This window comes from Hippopotamus amphibius, chromosome 6 (assembly GCF_030028045.1).
Source record: "Hippopotamus amphibius kiboko isolate mHipAmp2 chromosome 6, mHipAmp2.hap2, whole genome shotgun sequence".
In the NCBI taxonomy this organism is placed as follows: domain Eukaryota; kingdom Metazoa; phylum Chordata; class Mammalia; order Artiodactyla; family Hippopotamidae; genus Hippopotamus; species Hippopotamus amphibius.
In genome coordinates, this window is record NC_080191.1 from 114573084 (window position 1) to 114595684 (window position 22601).

At 44.9% G+C, this 22601-nt stretch overlaps 1 protein-coding gene across 1 annotated transcript in view; it reads left to right on the top strand.

Annotated features, from left to right (window-relative positions):
* Positions 1-12265, top strand: part of LOC130855255 (inhibitor of carbonic anhydrase-like) — a 43307-nt gene extending 31042 nt beyond the window's left edge. Inside the window, exons 13-17 of the mRNA XM_057738567.1 lie at positions 2260-2395; positions 8928-8992; positions 9609-9793; positions 11057-11243; positions 12057-12265. Of these exons, the coding sequence (XP_057594550.1) occupies positions 2260-2395; positions 8928-8992; positions 9609-9793; positions 11057-11243; positions 12057-12091 (608 nt within the window). The 3' untranslated portion in view covers positions 12092-12265. The remainder of the gene's footprint in view (positions 1-2259; positions 2396-8927; positions 8993-9608; positions 9794-11056; positions 11244-12056) is intronic.
* Positions 12266-22601: the final 10336 nt, after the last annotated feature.

Sequence of the window (22601 nt, forward strand, 5' to 3'; positions counted from 1 at the left end):
ATGGAGATGCTACTGCTGCTGGCCTCAGCACCCCACCCCCTACCCCCAGCGCTCACGAGCACCCCCCTCACTGTTCCTCTGCTCCACACCCCACACGTCCCAATAATTATCCTAATGTCCTAGTTGTCCATATACCTCCATCCCACGCTCACCTGTCATCTCCCTTTCTGAGCACATGATCTCGACTGCACCTGCAAGAGACACTTGAAACCATCAGGAAGGTTCCCATCAATACCCTACTGCCAACGCGGGGGGCTCCTGCTTGCTGCCTCTGCTCAGCCTCCCTCCACAACCCAGCCAGTCCTCCTCCCTGCCCTTGGCTGTGGGCCCCTGCCTCGCTCCCCTCCCCAGGGCTGCACCCCCAGTTACCACTTCTTCCTCTGGTATAACCAACAATTTCTTTCAACATGTAAATGCACCCAATGTCGTCTTTAAAAATCCTCCCTCTCCCTCCATTCCCCTCCCGCTCCTGCCTTCTCCTTCTCCCCTTTATGGTCAGACCTCTTCCAATCAAGGTCTGAGCCACTCATCCCGCTCATGGCTACCCTCCCTGCCCTTTGGCTCCTCTGCCTCGTTCCACAGGGAGAACTCTGGTCAAGGCTACTGGGACCTCCGTGTTGCTCAACTGGAAGGATGGGCTCCTGTCTGTTCTTCCATGATCTTTCCTTCTTCAAATCACCTTACACCACGATCTCTTGGCCTTTGTGAAAACACACTGGCTTCTTTTATCTCCTACCCCTACAAAGTCCCTCTTTCCCAACCCGGTTAAATGTTTGAGTTGCTTAAAGCACCTTTTTTCCATCACTCTAAACTCAGCCGCCAAGCACTCACCTCCATGCCTACAGCCTAGATGACCATCTGAACAAATATACGCACAAAGCTAGGCACAGAGCAAACATTAGATAAATATTTGCTGCTCTCACTGTTACGTCTAAACGCTGATAACTGTCAAGTTTTTGTCCCCAGCGCAGATCTCTCCTTGATCTCCAAACCTATGTATATTGAACTGCTTGTTTGACATTACCTAGTCCAGTATTGCACAAGTACATTAAACTCAACCTGTACAAATTGGAATGCATCATCTCTGCAGAGCCTGGTCCTGCCCCAGAGCTACCTAGCTTGATGGAGGCCCCCACAGTCCATCCACTGGCCCCAGTTGGAAACCAGGCTGTCATCCTCCACACACCCATCCGTCACCAGTGACGTCAGCTTCTCCTCCTTCCACCTAGCTCCTCCCTCCCCTTTGTGCTACTGCATGCTGCCCTCATGTCCCCTGGACTCCCGCGGTAGCCTGCTGCCCGCACCCCACATCTGTCCTGGCTCACCCCACTGCTCCACCCCTGGCCCAGCATCGTCTAAAGCCCTTCTGAGGCTCCCCATTTCTCTATGAATAAAGAACAAAATGTACACAAAGGTGTAAAACATCACATGTGGTCTGGACCCTGACGCTCCCCTCTCCTACTCACTGGACCATGGGGTGGTCCAGCCCCATGGCCTCCATTAAGCTCTCTGTGCTGTTTGCCTCCTCCCCCAACCCCTGCCTAGGCCTTTGCAGATGCGGTTCCCTGTCTGAAAAGCTCGTCCCTTTGCCCTTCACTTGGGTAATTCTTATTTATTCTTCAACTCTCCACTTGAGGCCTCTCCCTGACTCCCAGGTCTACACCAGGTTCCTTTATCTGTAGCCACGGAACCATGTTCTTTTTCCCAGAGCACAGTGGGGAAACACGATGATGGGGAAACATGAATTTACTGGCGTGGTTCCTTGAGTCATGACTGTCGTCCCAGAAACTTGGGGTCCAGGAGGGCGGGGCTCATGTGGTTTCCTCACCATGATGCCTGGGGCTTGGCACAGGGCTGGGTGCTGGGTGCTCAGGCCCCTTCCTGGCCTTTGAGTCACGATGGCAGACCTTGTAAAGATGGACAAGGGCAGTAGAGATCAGAAAGCGTGCAGGAGAGGTTCAACCAGCCAGGACTTCCAATTGTGTCTCTTAGGGTTAAACCTGTGGCCACCCCTCCACGCCACTGCCCTGTGCCAGGACTTCTGTGATCTCACAGACCCTTGTCCCAGCCTCAGCTGGGCCCTCTGTACTTTGCTCCAGCTGCAGCCTTCTTTTTTTTGCTTCTTCCATAAGGTTCTTATTTCTAATCATAAGTACCTGAGTATGTCTTTATGTCACTCAGGCAATTTTAGGAACAAAATCGGAGGCTTTCTTGCCAACACAGGCAGGGAGAGCTGACCTCTCATTTCCTCCTGTGCAGATGGATTCTTCAGGCAAAGCTGTGCTCCTGGGTCTGATCCAGCATCCAGTCTCTGTGCTCTGTGCAGCGGCACGCCCGCCCACACGTGTGCTCCCAACAGCCGCGAGCAGTACTACGGCTCCAGTGGGGCGCTCAGGTGAGAAGCATCCATCACCTTTCGCTTTGGTACCAACCTGGTGAACTTCCTGTCCTTTCACCTTTCTCATCATCCCACCATCCGGGTGCTGCCTTTAGGAGGAGCCAGAATTAGAGACCAGAACTGCATATTCCCAGGGGCCCCGAGGACTCAGGCCCTTCCTGGAGCACTCTCGGGCAGAGCGGGCGGACTCACGGCAGCTGGGGAGAGGCAAGAATTATGGGCACAGGTCACAACCCTGCTTCTACTTTTGATCCTTCCTTCTGTGTGGTTATAGACAAGTCACAGGATCTTTCAGAGCCCCAGTTTAAAAGCAAAGGGAGGACACCAGATACGTGCTTCTTACACCTGATTGATGAGCACATTTATTTTTTAATTTATCTTTAAAATTTATTTATCTGTTCATTTACTTGGGGGCTACTCTTCGCTGTGGAGCACAGACTCTAGGTGCGTGGGCTTCAGTGGTTGTGGCACACGGGCTTAGGTGCTCCGTGGCATGTGGGATCTTCCTGCACCGGGAATTGAACCCATGACCCCTGCATTGGCAGGCAGATTCTTAGCCCCTGTGCCACCAGGGAAATCCCCTGATGGCTCCATTTGAAAACGTATTCCTGGGCTCGTCCATCCATTCAAGAAATATTTATTGAGCCCCTGGTATATGCAGGCACTGTACTAGGTAGAGGGGTTAGAGCAACAGCAAGACACGTGGCCCCGGAGTCTCGTGGGGAGAGTAAGACCATAAACACATAAAGGATGGTCACTTCCTGACTGTGATAAGTGCTACGGTGGGGGGACAGGGGGACCGAGGCGGGGATGTGGCAGTGACTCAGGGGCGATCTTAGAGAAGGTGGTCAGGGACGGACTCAGCATCAGAGGGGCCATGTGAACTGAGGGTTAAATACTGGGAGGGCATCAGGCCTGAGAAAGTCTGGAGAAGAGTAATCCAGGAAGAGGGGACAGCAAGGACTAAAGCTGGGGCTGGACAAATCATGCTGTGTTTGAGGCCAGAGAAGGCCCCAGCGTAGAGCACTGGGAGGAAGGGGATCAGGTGAGGGAGGAGGCTGGGGCTGCAGGCACTGGCTGTCTCGGTGCCTCGTGAGCCTGGCGAAGGAGGGGGAGTCGGTTCTCAGTATGAAGGCCACTCTGTGGAATTAGGCTCGTGTGGAGAACGTGTGAACCTCTAGAAAAGGGCCTTCTGTGCATCACACTGCCAGACGGCTTTGTCTCTCCCTCGCCAAAGCTTTGTCACTTTCATAAGCCATACATAAATTACATATTTTCACCGATCCCACTACAATAATATATGCTGAGCATGAAACCTAGGCTAAATCATTGAACTTTACATTGGGAAGTGCGCTGGTATGAGGGTCCATGGTCCCGTTTGGGTGTGATTACGATAGAGTCACAGAGACCTAGTCCTTGGAGTTCTGTCCCGAACCACGACGTCCCCCCTTAGACATCACATTCGCCCTACCACCTCCTGCCCGCCTTTGTACCCCTTCTAGCTTCCAACGTTCCTGTTGACCTGAGATCCGCTGATCCTGTCCTCACCCACCCTCGTGTCCTGTCCCTGCTCCGGATCCAGCATACATTCCCAGCCAGCCGTGATAATTACCCCCCTGTGCACATCCTCAAATGCCTGTCGCCTCTCCTGGCTGAACCGCGACCTGGGTTGGAGGCAACATTCCACTTTGGTGCCAGCGCCTCCAGGCTACCTGGCCTCCCAGCTCAGATGAGCGAGAAGTCTCTAGTCTGCTCCCACCCCACTCTCCTACAAGATCATTGCATACTCTTTCCTGTCTTCAACCCTCCAATGCTTCTTCCGCCATCTATCGCATCTTTGTTTCCTCTTTCACCTGAGAAAATTGAAGGACTCAAAAGAGAAACACCACAGTGTCCCACTGCCACATTGCCCACGTGCCTGCCCATGGACATGCCCTCCTTCCTCTTACTGGGGAAGAGCAGGCCGTCTCCTCCCTGAGCCCGGTCCTGCGCCTGCATCCTTTGCCTCCCCGGCAGCCCGTTCAAGGGCATCGCCCCTGCACTCCTCCCCTCTTTCTCCTGCATCATCACATCTTACTCTCGCTTCCATCAGCATACAAACATGCCGCTATTTTTTCATCATACACATAAAGAAATAAGTAAAACTTTTCTTGAGCTCACTTTCCTCTGCAGCAGCTTCCCATTTCTCTTTTCTTTACAATAAAATTCCTTGAAGGAGGATATTTTAATGTCCTTGTTCATTTCAGTTTCTTTCCTTTCAGTCTCCCCAAAACCTAGTTTAAGAATCTGTTCACCTCCCCCACCCCAACCAGTGGAGTTGGTTTTATTATTGTATTTAAATTATCTGCAGAAACATTCCTCCTTATCATTGGCATGTGGGGAGACTACTCCCACCACACCCTCCCCTGCCCCGCAGTCTCCCCTCTCCCATGCACCACCACCCACCACGCAGCCAAAACTACACTTTAAACCGCCGACGACCTCTGTGTTGCTAAACAAATCCAAAGCCCAGATCATTGGCACCACTGATCCCTTCCTCCTCTTGCATACATTTTCTTCCCTGGCTTCAGGACATGACACTTCCTTGGATTCCCTCCTCCCTCTCCTGTGACTGCATCTCAGCCTCTTTGCTGGCTCTACCTCATTCCCCGACCTGGACATGTTGGCGTGCCCCAGGGCTCCGGCCTCGGTCTTCTGTCTTCACTCTCAGACCTTGGTGGTTTTATCTGGTCTCGATCTATCTAAATGCTGACAATTCCCATATTTACATTCCTGTTCAGAACGTCTCTTCAAAACTCCAGATGAAACTCCAAACTCATATACCCAACTGCCTGCTGGGCGTGTCCACTTGGATTTCTAATCACCAAGTCAGGTTTAAATGTCCCAAGCTGTGCTTCTGGAATTTCACACACTCCCACCCAAACCAGTACCCCCTGCAGTCTTCCCCATCTTAGTTAAAGGCAACTCCGTTTTTTCTTCTGGAAAAAGTCAGAGCCTTGGTGTGTGTTAACTGTGTCAACTCTCTTTCTCTCAGACCTCATATCTGGGTCATCATCAAATCATGGTAGCTCTGCCTGCAAAGGGTAACGAGAACTGACCTCATCACCCATCTCCACTGATACCACCTTGATCTAAACCAGCATCATCTCTCCCCGGATCGTAACCCCCAGCAGATCTCCGTGCATCTGTCCTATCTTCCTCCCCAACCATAATCTAGTCTCAACACAGCAGAGAGTGTGATTCTATTAAAACATAAGTCAGAGCATCACATGTCTCTGCTTAAAGCCCCCAGCAATTTCCCATAGTAGAGTAAAAGTCAGGGTCCTTCTTTGACCTATGTGGCCCCTTTTTGATCTGGGAAGGCCCCGTGTGTCCTCATCGCCTGCATCTTTCTCCTTGCTCTGTCTGCTCCATCTGTGATCTTGGCATCACAGCTGTTCCTTGTAGACATCAGGCACACTCCTGCCTCAAGGCCTTTGCACTTTCGCTTACCCACCTGGAGGGCTCCTCCTTCTCATGTCATCAGGGCTACTTCCCTCATTTCCTTTAGGATTTCTCAGGGAAGTCTCTCCTGGCCACTCTATACTTCTACACACACACACACACCCCCACACACACCCTTGCCAATATTTCATATCCGCCTTTCTTGCTTTATGTTTTCTTTAGCACTTTTCACTCTCTAGAAGACTATACGTTTTATCTTCTGATCTTGGTTCATGTCTTTTTTCTTCAATAAAATGAATGAGGACTTTGGTTGCAAGTGAAAACACCCATGTGAACCATCTTAAGGCAAGGGGATATTTTAACAGGTGCTGTGGGAGCTTCCTCCTTGTAAGGGCTGAGACCTGAGTCTCAGGAGCAGCCAAGATACTCTAAGGCGAGGGTTACCAGGTAAAATTGGGGTCATCCGGTTAAATTAGAATTCCAGATAAACAGCAAATGAATTTTAGCACTCTGCTCCTCCTCTCTCTCTCTCTCCCTCTCTCTGCACATCTGCCTCACTTCTCTCTCCTCGCGGGGTGGCTTCCTCTGTTTCTCAGTCCACATGGGGGGAGCGTCTGTGACCGGCAGCACCAGTGTTGTTACAGGTCCTCAGTTGTAAAGAAGCAAACAGTCCATAATGTATTGCCTCAGGTCTCAGGACATGGGATTGTCGGTGCAGGTCAGGGGAGAGCTTCCTCCTCACACAGCTCATGCCATGACGTTGCGTTGTAAAGTTCTAGCTGCCTCCACTGTGACCAGGTGGATGAAAGGAGATGGGGAGGGGGAGTGAGTTCTCAAAAAAGTATTAAAACTTGGTAGACCAAACGAGAGCCAAGAATTTAAAAATAAAATCATACAAGAGGAATTTTGTTTTCTTAGATATAAAAATCATATGATAATACTACTTAATACTGTAATAATCTGATCAATACAGGCTGGTTTATGTGAAGAATGACAAATAAATCAGTGGAAGAGAAAAGACTTCCAAGACAGATACATGGACATATTATACTTAGTCTAAAACAAAGATGACATTTCAGATCACCGTGGAAAGGATGAGCGATCAAATAAAACGGGTACAGTGAACTGGCTTCTGGATCCGGTGACCCGGGCGGGAACAGATTCAATAGTGAGTCAGTCCCCTAAGATGACTGGCAAGGGTCAGAGAGTCGTGTGCAGGGGTGCTGATGGTAAGCGATGATCCTTTTAGGTGTTTGGATGAGTCCTGGAGAGAGGCCTGGTGCTTAGGGCAGTGTGGGGTCAAGGCAGGGCTTATTGTTTGCTTTTTAAAAGAAGCGTGAATGCTGGGCTTCCTAGGTGGCGCAGTGGTTAAGAATCCATCTGCCAATGCAGGGCACACGGGTTCGATCCCTGCTCCAGGAAGATCCCACATGCCGTGCAGCCACTAAGCCCTTGCGCCACAACTATTGAGCCCATGTGCTGCAACTACTGAAGCCCACGCACCTAGAGCCCATGCTCCGCAACAAGAGAAGCCACGGCAATGAGGAGCCCGCGCACCACAACGAAGAGTAGCTCCCACTCACCGCAACTAAAAGAAAGCCTGTGCACAGCCAAAAAAGACTCAACATGGCCAATATAAAAAAAAAAAAAAAAAAAAAAGCGTGAATGCTGATGAAAAGAGCCCAGTGAAGAGGGCTATAGAGAAAGAGGAGGACTGCAGTGGAACGTGCCTGAGTGTGGGCAGAGTGCAGACCACCCACGGGGGAGACTTTTGCTGGAGGAAGACCTTCCTTCCTCCTTTCCAGCAAGAGAGTGCTGGAGACGTGGGCTGCCAGATTTGGCAGAAGGATGCTGAAAGGAAGCCCACGTGATGAGTTCTGTGTTTCCTCTGGGAAGCCAGAGTGCATGTCCGAGTGTGAGTGTTGCAGAGGGGTATGTGGAGAGACAGAGGTTTACAGGAAGTGGGAGAACGTGTTGGGGTCCCTGCTCTATAGAGTGGGGGGATGCTGTCTCAAGCAGCGGTCTCATACATATGGAGCCCAAATCAGAATCTCCCAGAGGGCTTGTTAAAACACAGATGGCTGGACCCTAGCCCCAGAATTCCCGAGCCAACGCGTCTGGGATGGGGCCCGGGAATGTGCATGTCTAACTAGCCCCCAGCGGTGCTGATGCTGCTGGCGCAGCCCGCCCTTGGAGACCGGCAGGTCTAGAATAGAGAAGCGACAGCAGGAAAGCCCAGGTGAGGTTAATGATCAGGACGCTCTGGTCTACGTCACCGCCGAGGTGCAGACGCACCCGAGGCAGATGGTCAGGCTCATTCAGGACTGAGATTGTGTTGGCTGGGGGCCGGGGGCGGGGGCCGGGGGCCGGGGTGGGGAGAGGGGGTGGTGGTTCGGGTTAGGGCACGATTGCCTAGGAAAATTGAATGAGAGTAATTGATCCTAGCTGCGGATAGAAGGACGTGAAGATAGGAGTGAGAGAATTGGAGAGGTACTCCTAAAAATTAATAATCTCAGTTATTAATTATTGGTATTAGTAATATCAATTTCCAACTGATTGAATGTCACAAAACTGACTTTTAATGTGCTCAACGTTTCTCACAAAGAATGCACCTTAAACATTTTTCAGGGGATTAAGTGTGAAAAATATCTCGTGACACACATTAACTTTGTTAAGGCTGAGTAGACATATGGGTGTGATAAGACTCCTTCAGAATCACGTCTTTCCTGCTGACTTTAATCTCTGGTGTGCGTTTTGGTGCAACCAGAGGATTTTCCTTGGATATCCCTATTAATAGGAGAACACAAGCATCTTCTGCGGAGAAACCGATCCGTGTTTAAAATAAGGAACCAAACAATGGGCATCCGCGACAGAATCTAAACAAGCAGATTTCTTTTTCTATGACGTTTCCCCTGGAGTTCCCAGGGACGGTGGGTGTTACAGTAGCGTGCGTGGAGTAAGTGGGCCATGTGAGATGTGCCCAGTGGCCCGGCGTAGGGGGTGGGAGCTTCCAGTGATTCCCTCTCGGAGCCTCTCCCTCCCACTGCTGGGGGTCCTCCTTGCTGACCTGACCCTCTCTGTGCAGGTGTCTGGTTGAGAAGGGAGACGTGGCCTTTGTGAAGCACCCCACGGTCCTTCAGAACACTGATGGTACGCCCCTGCGCCGTCCTTTCCTCCCTCGGAAAACCCAGAGTCCTTCTGGGAAATCACTCCCCAGATGGGCAAGGGGGGCAGTTTATTAACCCCATCAGACTCTGGTGATTTAGAGAACGAGAAAATTCTTCACATCTGGGCAGACTTGACAGGGTTGGTTATCTTATTGGCCTTGAACCAAGCTGACAAACACACGGAGGCCACAGTCCATGTGAGCACATCTGGCTGTCTTGTTTTTAGGCATTCTTTATATGTTCTGGATGCAAGTTTTTGTCAGCTCTGTGTATTGCAAATATCCAGCCCCTCTCTGAAAAGGCTTGCCTTTCACTTTCTTAATGATGTCTTTTGATAAACATTCTTCATTTTAGTATTGTTCAGTCCATCAGTCATCTCCTTTCTGGCTAGTGCTTTTCAGGTGTGTTAAAGAAATCTTTGCCTTTAACAAAATCTGTGAGTTTCTGCATGCTTCTCTTCTGCTTTATTGTAAAGGCCATGTTGTCTTGTTTGTGCCTCTGTGATTCTCCCAGGCACTGGTGGTCAGTCACACCCCGCAGTGAGGGTGCCTTGACCAAAGCCATCAGTTGTGGCCCATTCACCTGCTTTCTCTCCCCAGGAAAGAACCCGGAAGCCTGGGCGAAGAATCTGAAGAAGGAGGACTTCCAGCTGCTGTGCCTTGATGGCACCAGGAAGCCTGTGACCGAGGCTCAGAGCTGCCACCTGGCCGTAGTCCCAAGTCATGCTGTGGTCTCAAGGAAAGATAAGGCAGATTTTGTCCGCAGAATGCTCTTCAACCAACAGGTGTGGGAATTCAGTCCTCAGCCCCCAAACAAATGGTCAGGTCACTTGCAGAGGTGCACAAACACACCCCAGCCCAGTCGCACACACTTCCTCTCTGGACGGTGGGCCCTACCTCTGATGAAAGCGGAAGGCTGGCGGCTGTGCTGGCTTCTTGCCCTGGGGCTGTCTTGCATATCACAGTGGGCTGGAGGTCTCGGACGCGTGGGCATCGCAAGTGTCTCCCTGAGACTCACTTGACTCTCTGAGCAGAGTCGTGGTACCTCTTGGGCTTGTTCTGTCACAGAAATAAGGGCATTGGCCCAGTGCCCTTCACACTAGGCTGGGCTACATGTGGGAAAGGCGGAACAGAGGTTACTCTGTGTGACCTAGGAAGGATCCCAGTGTGTTTTCTGAACATGGGCAGGCTGAGACTGTTTTGGCCTTCATGAAGGTCGAAGAGCCAACATTCAGACAACTCATGACCTCCACAGGCAGCCAGCAAGGGCTGACCCTATGGAGTAGTGGCTATCTGAATAAGATGATCTTAAGGAAACCCAAAGCCTCGACTGCCTTTTGCCCTAGCACACCCCATTCCTGGAGGAGCCCTAAATGAGTGATCCATCTCTTAGCATGTGCTACCCACACATCCCAGTTAAAGGGTGATGACCCAGGGCCAGGTGGAAACACAAGAGGCTCTTGGTCATGGACTTTTGAAGGGATGGGTCCCACACAGAGCGAGCTGCCACGTAGGCTACAAGGGAAGTGGAGAGAGGAAGAGGGGGGAGGGGCAAGAAGAGATGGAAACGGTCAGGGCCTGGGGCAGGTCCAGAGAACAGTAGAGGCAAGGTAGCAAGGGCTCCGCAAAGACATGCGAGGGTGATCCACAGAGTTGAAATCCTCTGGCAGTGATTCGTGGGACAGTGATATAGCAGCAAACTTGGAGCTGTTTCTATTGAGCAGTTGCTTTACATACATCATCTCAATATTTAGTGTAATTACCTCCATTTACAAATGAGTAAACTGAAGGTCACTGAGCTCAGTCAAGAATTTTCCTAAAAAAAAAAAAAAAAAGAATTTTCCTAAAGTCACACGACAGGAAAAGCCAGGGCCTGGATTTGAGCCCAGAGGCCATGCTTTGTGGTGCCTCCTAAGCTGTCGCTGCGTCCCAGGTCGCCCAGGGGCTAGAGCTGAGCAGTCCAGCAGACTTGGGGCTCCTGAGGCAGAACACACAGCTCTGTGCTGCCCGGTGCTGCTGGTCACTCGCTGTCTGTCTGTCTGACCCAGGAGCTCTTTGGAAGAAATGGGTTCGAATACATGATGTTCCAGCTGTTCAAGTCCTCAGCCAAGGATCTGCTCTTCAGCGATGACACAGAATGTCTGGCTAACCTTCAGGACAGAACAACTTATCAAAAATACTTAGGGCCAGAGTATCTTCGGGCTATTGCTAACATGAGACAGTGCCTACCCTCTGGTGAGTAGAATACACACCGAGGAGCAATAATGTGGGGGTCAAGGTGAACATTTGTCTTAAGGACGACCATGTGCCAAGCCTGGGCCAGTACGAATAGGAACACAGAGATGCAGAGGGCTTGCTCCTGGCCCTGCAGGAGGATTCAGGCTTCCCAGGGAGGCAACTCAATTAGGCAACGGTATAAAACACTACCTAAAAATGCCAAATCGTTTGAAGGAGCCAGAGAGTGCAGTAGAACTGGAGATCATTTGGAAATTGAACTTGTTTACATGTGTATTTCCATTTTTTGGCTAATAGAATGAAAATGTCTATGTGTGAGCACTTCAATGTAGGCAGAAGGTTGGAAATGACACATACATACCACTCATACTGGACCAATTTTCAAAGATTTTTAATAAAATATATAATTAATATTAATAGAAACAAGTGGTGTTAGCCTAAATAGGCCACTTCTACATATATACATATATAGAAGTAGCACTAAGTAGGTCATTTCTTTCTATTTCTGTGTACTATAGACATGGCATAGCTGCCTCAAAAAGAAATAGGTTGGAGAAATGAAATGAGAGCTGGAATAATCAAATTATTGGGAGTGTGTTTGAATTTTTATTAAATTATGTCATGTGTTAGAGATGTGGAGAGTAGGCGGAGAGGAAAATGTAGATGTGTAAGGATAGCACTGACATCAGTTGGGGGTGATTTTAAAAAAAAATCTTTATTACGTAGCATTTACTTTTAAAAAATATGAATGGAATCATGTTTGATAAGCACAGGCAATACCTGATGGTCTTTCTCTTATGTTGCCTCTCACAGAACTTCTGGATGCCTGCACGTTCCATGGAAACTAAAAATTGATCAAAGTGGGCAACCTCAGAGATGCTCAGAGACTGCAAATACAGTGGGGCCACATTCTCACTTGTCTGCATGGTGTGTGCGTGTTAACATCAGTTATCTTTATAATTGTGTACCCTAACTGATGCAAAAATTAAAATGAATAAAAATTATTGCATCTCTTCAGAAAACTTCCTGAAATGTTCTCAGATTTTGGTGAGGGGTAAAAAATGATTTCTTTATACTAGAAGTGTGCTTCTGAATTTAATATATATTAAATTATATCTTTTTTTTGACCTCTACAAGACTAGCTCGACTTCCCTCCCTATTCTTTGATTATTTTACCCAAGAGTCAACTCACTTAAAAAGAATTTCAGCAATAAATCTGCCTGAAGGGAGTCTGAGTGATGATGATAAGTGTGCAAAAAAAGTAATAGTGTGTGCAGTATCAAGGATTTACATAATGAAAATAAAGGATAAGGAATGAGTTTGTGCATTTTAAAAATATATTTGAGCATTTAAAATTCATAATGGAATCAAACCCCTGATCAGACTAATTGAAAAATATTAAAATTACTGCAAAAATCTAATCCTACTACCCTTCTACAGTCAGTTTCCTGAAAGTGTGACTTACATTCATTTAAGAGCTTTTCTTATCAGAGATTTTGCCACATCTATTATGACCATGATTCCAGCCTGTGATAGTGCCTCAGTGAACGCTGCATGGGAACCTGAGTTATACATTGTGAAGTGTGAGTTTGGTGTGTGGACTTCTGCTTCTGCCTGTGAATGACTAAGCAGTACAGGATTTGCTGTCCTTCCATAAACAACTAAAAAACTGGAAGAAATATGTAAAACAAATGTTTTCAAACATTGGGCAATAGCAGTGTGGGACTATGATCCTTGCAAGAAGGAAAAGAAAAGAAGTGAGCAGAGCAATGAACTTACTTTTTGCTTAGAGGAAATTTCCAGATCATGGCAAAGGGAGCAGGAGCCCAAGAGAGCCCATTACACTGAGTTGAGGAAACAGAGATAGGAGTTTGGGGAAGCCAGAGTGACTGGAGTTTGGGGAAGCCAGAGTGACTGGAATTCGTATACAGAAGAGATCTGCACAGCCGTCTCCTTGAAATGTTTGGCAAAATACTAATGTGCTTGTGTGTAGAATGAAACTGAAGTCCATGAGGCTAGGCAAAGAATGACTGTGAGAGACCCGTAAGCTCAACAATGCCCAGGGCCAGGAATCAATCACGTTCCTACCAACCAGGGTGAAGAGACCTCACTGAACACCTAAGCTTTTCACTGAAGGCAGCTGGGGCTGCTCCGTGACTGCCCTTACCAAGAGCGACACTAGCCTTGGTGGAATCAAGCAGATCTGTACGTCACTCGACTGCCCTCTAAAATAGACCTCAATACTCACTAAAGGAATACAACAAAATCTAAATATTCAACGGTGTGGCATGCATAATATCCTGATGTGACAATTACCAGATGGGCAAAGAAGCACAAAATGTGACCCAGAGTCATCAGAAAAATCAACAAATAGAAACCACAGAGATGATGGTATTCAGACAATAAATTTTAAACAGTTGTTATAAACAGGCTCAAGGATTTAAATGAAAACATGAACATAACAAAGAAAAAAGCATAAAGTTTAAAAAAGAACCAGTGAAAATCTAGAATGGCAAAAATTATGTTTCAAGGAATTTGTTTCATCTAAATTGTCTATTTTTTGCCATAAAATTGTTGACAATATTTCCTTATTCTTCTTTTAATATTTATACAATGTGTAGTGATATCTCTTCTTCCATTTTTCATACTGGTTATTTGTGTTTTCTTTCTCCTTTCTTGATTAATCTAGCTACACTTTATTAATTTTCTTGAACTTTTCAAAGAATGAATTTTTGGTTTTATAAATTTTCACTATTGTTTTTTAATCTCATTTTCTGTCCTTAGCCTTATTTTCTTTCTTCTACTTATTTTTCATTTAATTTTATTTTTTCTTAGTTTCTTAAGGTGCAAGCTTGGATCAATATTTAGAACAATTTTATTCTTCTAATATAGACATTTACAATTATAAATTTCCATTTAAGCACAACTTTAGCTGCATCCCACAAATGTTGATATGTTTATTTTTGTTATCATTGAGATAAATTTTTTTCTAGTTTTTCAAAGATTTCTTTTTTGATCTGTTCATTATTTAAAAGCTATTTTAAATTTCCAAATATTTGGCAATTTTCCAGATATGCTTTTATAATTGATTTCTAATTTAATTCCTTTGTGGTCAGAAGACATATATTCTGTATAACTTTAATCCTGTTAAATTTATTGAGGATTTTCTTTTGTCAGCATATGACCTGTCTTGGTGGATGTTCCATGTATATTTGGGAAAAAAATAGATATTCTTAATTATTTGGTGTAGTTCTGTAATGTATAGTGTAGTTCTATAAGTAGCAGTTAGGTTGAGTTGGTTAAAGTTATTGTTCAAATCCTATGCCTTGACTCATTTTCTATCTACTTTTTGCATTAATTACTGAGAGAAGAGGATTGAACTCTCCAAATGTAAGTATGGATTTGCTCATTTCTCCCTCCAGTTTAATTGGATTTTGCTTTATATATTCGGAGGCTTTGTTAGGTACATACACATTTAGAATGTTATGCTTTCTTGAATTGATTCCCTTATCATTATGAAATATCCCTAGTTGTCCCTGTAGTACTTTTTCTCTTTAAATCTATTTCAGTGGATGTTAATATAACCCCTCCACCTTTCTTATGACAGTTTGTGCTTGGCGTATTGTTTTACATTCTTTTACTTTTAATCCATCAGTTTCTTTATATTAAGGAAGGTTTCTTATAAAAAACATATAGTTGTTTTTTCTGTTTTCATTCAGTGTGACATTCTCCTCCCTTTTAAATTATGTGTTGAGTTCATTTATCTATAATGTAATTGTTGATATTTGTTTTCTATCTGTTTAATCTGTTCTTTGTTCCTTGCTTCCTCTTTTCTGCCTTCTATTGGATTAATGGAATAATTTTTAGTATTTCATTTTATCTTCTCTATTGGCATATTAGCTATTCTTTTTTTAGTATCTTCTTCAAGGTTTGCAATATACATCTTTAGCTTAATACTAGCATAAATTATTTTATATCACTTTGTGTATAATGTAAGATCCTGGAATAGTAAGCTCCACTTTCCCCAGTGATGTGCAGATAAACTTTTAATGACCAGATCTTCAAGGTAAAAAAGGCCTTGATTTGTATCATTTGTCAGTTTCATGGAGGACACACTGTCACTGTGGATGATTTCAAGCTACCAAAGTGATATCAATGAATTCCGAGTTGAGAAGAGATACACACAATCAGCTTTTTTGTGAGCCAGCGCAAGCTGGCCGCACTACCCCACTGATTTCCCTGTTTTACTGCTTGTGCTCTTATTATCATCCATTTTACTTCTACATATGCTAGAAACTCCACAGTATATTTTTATTATTCTTACATCAAGCTGTCAGTTATCTTTTAAAGACATTTTAAAATGAAAAAGAAAAACCTTTAATATTTACCCACATCTTTACTCTTTCTGGCCCTCTCCATGCTTTTGTGTAGGTTATAGATTTTAGATATTTTTGTGGCTACATCTTTCTGGCCTGCTTTTGTTGTCTGTAGAGATGTTATTTTTCTTCTTATTCAGTTTCTTTGTAGTAACTTTGTATAGTATTTGAACATGATACTTTCTGTTACCCAATTTTAGGTGAAATTTGCTTTCCTGAACTTTTAAGACTATTTTAAAGAAAGTGTTTCTTACTTTACAGAGCTCCCTCTTCTGTTGTTTTGTGCATTATTCAAAAACATAGTAGCTGCTTTCTTGGGTTTCTTAGTTTTATTCCCTTGTCCTCTTTGGTCTAGACCTTCTTTTTACTTCTTCCTTGTTTTCCCTTTCCTATACCGATTTGATTACACTTTCAGCAGTCTCTTGCTCCAGACTGCTCCAGGTCCTTTTGTCCTTCTCAGGAAAGGTGTTTTCACATCTGCTCCTAGGTTATCTCCCTGCAGGATACCCACAGGAAGCCACAGGCATGCTTATGCTTTATACTGGGGCTTCTAGGAAGACTCTCTTCTAGAGTTTCACCTGCTACAGAGTCCTCAGGCTCTGTTGTCCAAAGCCTCTGAGACTGTTGCCTGTGATGGGCTTGAGTTTCTGCCACCAGTTTCCCCCACCAGGAGAGCCACCCTTGCAGTCTTGAGTGGAGTAGACCTGAGGCAGGAGCCTAAAGATCCTGGTCCAGTAGGGATCTCTCCCTGGCTGGGGAAGACCTATCAAGTACCCTACCTCTACTTTCTCCCAATTCTAAGACTTGGAAAGAAGAGACCAGAGCAGATAATTAATGTTTAGTATTTCAACATGTTTGGGGTACTAATGGACCCCGTGAGGATCAATGAAATCCTGGGGCTCTCACCCTAGTAACACACACACACACACACACACACACACACACACACACACACACACACACCCCTTCGTGTATAATTTTTGTGTATTCATAGCTCCAGTCCAGTGATTCTTCTGCAACCTCACACCACCTTCCCCAGGGGTGAAGGAGTGGGAATAGAGGCTACTTAATCTATTTTCAGGCAGATGCTACCCTGTGGGCCTAATAAGTCTTGATGCACATATAGACAGGTTGCGTTTATGTAAAGGGCCTATCTGTGGAACATTTAGGACAGCTGAAAGGGTAGGATAATTCGATTGTAGAAACCAAGAGTTGACACCAGTTGCCTTCAAATCTGTATAGATCAGAGGTTTACTTTGGAAGAGCAGGTGGACTTTGCTATCCTCTTTCCATGCAGAGCAGGGACAACAAACAATGGCATTTGCTGTCAGGGCCATGGAGGAGTCTGGATCTGTTTGTTTTGTCCCAGGAGCACTAGACTTAGTGCTTAACCAGCCACTCCTCACAGGCCCACCTGAAGATCTCAGGACTTGGCTTCTGTTGGTGAAAGAGCATGGGAAGCAAAATCCCTACACGATTTAGCAGACGTTATGAATGACACCTTTCGAGAAAGCACGTCACAGGATGGTGGGATAGCTCAAGACATTGAGCCCAAAGTCCTGGGTTCTGGCTTTGTCTGCCTCGCTGGGCACCCTACCAGTTATGTCCTCTGGCTGGGCCTCAGTTTTTCTCTCTATAAAATGAGAGAGCAGGTGGTCTTGCAGGGTGTGTTTTGCTGAAGGGCCCGTTGGCAATGGGAGGTGCCATGAAGATATTACGTGGGTCACTTCATCAATTCACTGGCTGTGTTGTCAGTACCTAGTCTGTGCTGAGTGTTCTGTAATAATGATAGCATTGCCATCCATTAGCGACTGCTACATGTCAGGCAGGACCAGCACTTTAACAGCACTGTGAGTAATCTTCAAAAGGACCTGAGAAAGTAGGTAATCGTATTCCTATTATTAAAGAGAAAACAGATGCTAGGAATAGATAAGTAACTTGTCCAGTATCATGTAGCTTCTAAGTGGCCTATGATCGAAAACCAGGAGTCTCTGACTCCAGTTTCTTACCCATTGTATTCCACGGGTTGCACCTGATAATCCCCACTATCTGTCCTCAGAAAGGGAGAGGTGAGTAAAAAGCTTTCATCGGTAACTAGCACACAGAGAAAAAAATCTGCAGCATCTGATTGCTGTATTCTTTATGAGGCATTGCCTAGGATCTAGCGGTCAGCTCGCTTTAGGGCTCCCAGATGTGGTGTGACTCGAGGAGCTGGGGTCACAGTGCTGTGCACACAGGAATGGAAGGGGAAGATACTGGTTATGACATAAATAAAAATAAGAAGGAGAATAATGTGTTAGGTACTGTACTAGGTGATTTACTTTAATTGCTAATTTAGTTTTCATAATAACCCTATGAAGTATATATTACTATTTTCATTTTCTAGGTGGGAGACTGAGGTGGTGAGAGTTAAGTAACTTGCCTAATTCACTGAACAACTGAAAGTCTTAGTGAATAGAAGTGAATGTGTAGAAGCAAATGACCAAACCACACTCGCTGTAGTGGTGTTCCCAGTCAGGGAGAACCAGGGCCACGTTCTCCTCTCGTCCCAGTCTTTGCAGTCGCGATCGTTTCTCGTGTTTACTTAATGCTGCTTCTATCACCACTGCATTCCTGCTTAGCACTGGGCAGATGATATCCAAACGCAAGTCTGGGAATTAACTCCACTTCTGGGAGAAGATTCCTCCACCTGAGATCCTTCCTGTATTTTAAAATCCAGACTCCTTGACACTCTGGTGTCCTGGCCCACTTTATACCAGGCTCTCAGAATTCCCCAGCCTTCCTTTCCCCTCCATAGCATCCCACCGTGTGGCCTGGGAGAAGTCAGTTGCCAGAGGGGGCTTTGGACAGATGTTTCATCCTGGGACAGATTCTGCCTGTTTCACAATTTCGCCTGAAATCAGCCCTGCCATGGAGCTCTAAACTGTGCCCCGGCCCTGACCCCCAACCCTCTTCCCATCTTTGCCAAACCTGTCCGAATGCCCTGCAAAGAGCATGCCAGAGAAGACCAACTTTTCCTGCATACCTGCCTTTGATCAGGGACGTTTGTTCCTTTACACATGACAATTTCCAGAGTCCACTTAGCTCCAGGGTCAGTGGCCTCTGCACCTGTTGGCCTAGAGGTCAGATAAGGCCGGGTTAGGTTGAACATTATACGGATGAGGAAAGGGTTTTCCTAGGAGGTTCTTTCGCTTGCAGAATGGACATCTCTGGCTTTTGAAACAAGGACAAATAGCTGCTAGTCTCTCCCAGTACACTATAGAAGAAGGATTGAGTTGAGGAAAAGATGCCCAGAGCTTTGTTTAACGGTGAAAAATGCTGACCATCTCTGTTCATTCCTCACACGATCCTGCCCTCTGCCCTTCACAGTTTTCTGTGTGACTGTGAAGACAGGTAAAAAGACTCGTTTTCTTTTTCCTTTTCTCTACTTTTCATTTCCCTTCCCTTTTTTTGTTCTTTTTTTTTTTCTCAGTTAAAAAAATCCTTATTTGTTCTCCTCCTTTTCCTTTCCTTGAGGTGGCTAGGGGAGTGAAGCCTCAGAGACTGGGGCCAAAGAGGCAGCTGGAGGATCAGGAGATTGATAATACACAGGGGAACGGAACAAAGAGCTAAAAATATTGAGATCCAGCTCTTTCACTGTCAGGGAGAAGGGAGTTGCAAATGTGGGGAGGGAGAAAACGAAAAGATTTACTGTGGCGTTCAGCTTGAATTGGAGGAATCAGTGTGAACTCATGGTTGGAGAGAGAGGGAGACAGAAGTGGATGTAGATGTGTGTTATTATGCAGATCTATATATCTATATCTAATCTATGTCTATATCTATATGTCTGTTGAAAGATCCTAGTATCAAGTTTTCTCCAAAGCAGTTACCACACCTAGCACCCACATTCTGATTCCTAAATGACATTCTATACTAAAAGGATAAAGTTGCTTAGAGAAATGAGATTCCTGAAACAGAAATTCCAGAGCTGGTACAGGGAAAGTATGAGATAGGCCTGAATGTCTTATCCTGCCAGAAAGTAAAGTGCCTAAAAAATTATGAGGCTTGTAAAACAATACACAGGAGTAAGCTTGAAGGGCCATAACAATCTGATCTTCCAAATAAATCAGGAGGAGAGTTCGGGGAAGATGGCAGAATATAAAGCACCAGGAATCAGTTTTCTCACTCAAACAATTACACCGGTAGAACTGTTTGATGTAAGTATTTTTGAACTTTGGAGTCTGCTGAAGGCTTCCAGCTTCTAGGGGAAGATATAAAGGGTAAATTGCCATTAATTTCAGTCAATTTCAGTTCTCAGCTTAGCAGTGGCTATCCATCTCCCTCCCCACTGCCCTGCATCAGACAGCTGTGCTTGCATTCCAGGAACAGGTTGCACACAGCTTGCTCAAGGGGGGCAATAAGGATCCTGTTATGAAATATTAGTGATCTGTGTTATGTTCATTGATTGCTGCTTCTGAACAAGGAGGTGCACATACAGAAGAGGGAAGCCATTGTTATTGCACTTCCACTCTTTGTTGCAAGAGCCTCCTCTTCTGAGTGACCTCCAGAGGATTTAAAGGGCCAATACCTTTTTACCACCACCATCACCAGCCCCCTCCCCCATTCACTTTTCTCTCTTTCTCCCTTTTGAGAGTGAGACACTTAAGACTAGGGCATTAAAAAGCAACTGCATATTCAGGGAAAATTAGAAAATTATTGTGCATATAGAGGGAAAGGAGCGGGATAAAAAATACCTGAAAATATTTTAAGTTTGTACTTCAGGCTGACCCTTGGCACAGAGATAGTCTACAGCAATAAAAACAAAACAAAACAAAACAAAACTGCAAACCCTGAGGAAGAAGGAGGATCTGATTTCCAGAGTTACGATATTCCTAGATTCAAATGTCCAGTTTTCAACAACAAGAGAAATACAAGGCATACAAAGAAACAGAAATGTATGACCCATTCAAAGGGAAAAAATCAACAGGGGGACTTCCTAGGTGGCGCAGTTGGTAAGAATCCGCCTGCCAATGCAGGGGACACGGGTTCAATCCCTGCCCCGGGAAGATACCACATGCCATGGAGCAACTAAGCCCATGTGCCACAACTATTGAGCCTGCGCTCTAAAGCCTGTGAGCCACAACTATTGAGCCAATGTGCCGCAACTACTGAAGCCCACACACCTAGAGCCCATGCTCTGCAACAAGAGAGGCCATCGCAATGAGAAGCCTGCGCACCAGTGAGTAGCCCCCACTCACCTCAACTAGAGAGAGCCCGTGTGCAGCAATGAAGACCCAACACAGCCAATTAAATAAATTAATAAATACATTTATTAAGAAAGGGATAGACAATAAAAATAGAAGAAATTGGCAAAATTTAGTGGCATACCGAACATGAAGCTGACCAAAGATAATTTGAAAACAAGGGTGATGATATATTATGAGGCATTAACTTAATCCATTAAAAAAAAAATCAACAGAAACTGTCTCTGAAAAAGACCTGTTGATGGATCTGCTAGAAAAAGGCTTTAAAACAACTGTTCTAAAAATGCTGGAAGTACTAAAAGAGGTTGTGGAAAAAGCGAAAAAACAAAAAATGATGTATAAACAAAATGGAAATATCAGTAAAGAGATAGAAACCTAAAAAGAAATCTAAAGGAATTCTGAAGCTGAAAAGTAGAATAACTGAAATAAAAATTTATTAGAGGAATTCAAAGGCGTATTTGAACAGGGAGAAAAATCAGTGAACTGAAAGATAGGACAATTAAAATTATTGAGTCTGAGGAACAAAAAGAAAAAATATGGAGGGAAAGTGAACAGAGAATAAGGGACCTGTGGGTCATCATAATGCAGAATAACATATAAATTATGGGAGTCCCAGAAGCAGAAGAGAAAGGAGTAGAGAGAATATTTGAAAAAATAATAGTCAAAAATTTCCCAGGTTTGATGAAAGACATGAATATAAACCCAAGAAGCTCAAAAAACACCAACTAGGGTGAATTCAGAACACACACCAAGACATATTATAACCAAACTGTCAAAAGCCAGAGATAGAAAGATAATCTTGAATGCAGCAAGAGAGAAGCAACTCTTGACATACAAGGGATCTTCAACAAGATTATTAACAAATTCCTCTTCAAAAACTTTGGAAGCTCTTCTCTGATGATGCAATGGTTAAGAATCCGCCTGCCAATGCAGGGGACATGGGTTCAATCCCTGGTATGGGAAGATTCCACATGCCATGAAGCATCTAAGCCTGAGTGCCACAACCACTGAAGCCCGTGTGCCTAAAGGCTGTGCTCCACAACAAAAGAAGCCACCACAATGAGAAGCCCATGCACTGCAACAAAGAGTACCCCCCACTAGCTGCAACTAGAGAAAGCCTATGCAGCAACAAAGATCCAATGCAGCCAATAAAAAATAAATAAATAAAATTTAAAAAAAGTTTTAAAAAAAACTTAACAAAAAAAACTTTGGAGGCCACTGGCAGTGTGTTGATATATTTAAGGTGCTAAAAGAAAAAACAATATCAACCAAGAATCCATATCTGGCAAAACTGTCCTTCAAAAGTGAGAGAGGAATTAAGACATTCCCACATAAATAAAAGCCATGGACATTTGTTACCACTAGACCTGCCCTTCAAGAAATACAAAAGGTAGTCCTGCAAGTTGAAATCAAAGGACACTAGACAATAACTTGAAGCCTTAATGCAGAAATAAGATCACAATAAAGGAAAATACATGAGTGATTATAAAAGCTAGTATTATTGTAACAATGGTTTGTAATTTCACATTTTGTTTTCCACATATATGAGATTAATGCATAAAAATTATTAGCTTGTGTTTTCAGACACATTGTATAAGATGTAATTTTATGAAATCAACAATTGAAAGGGGGTAGGGAATAGAGCTGTAAAGGAGCAATTTTTTTATGTTATTCAAGTTAAGATGGCATAAATTCAAATTAGAGTGTTATAACTTTAAGATGTAATCTCCATAGTAACC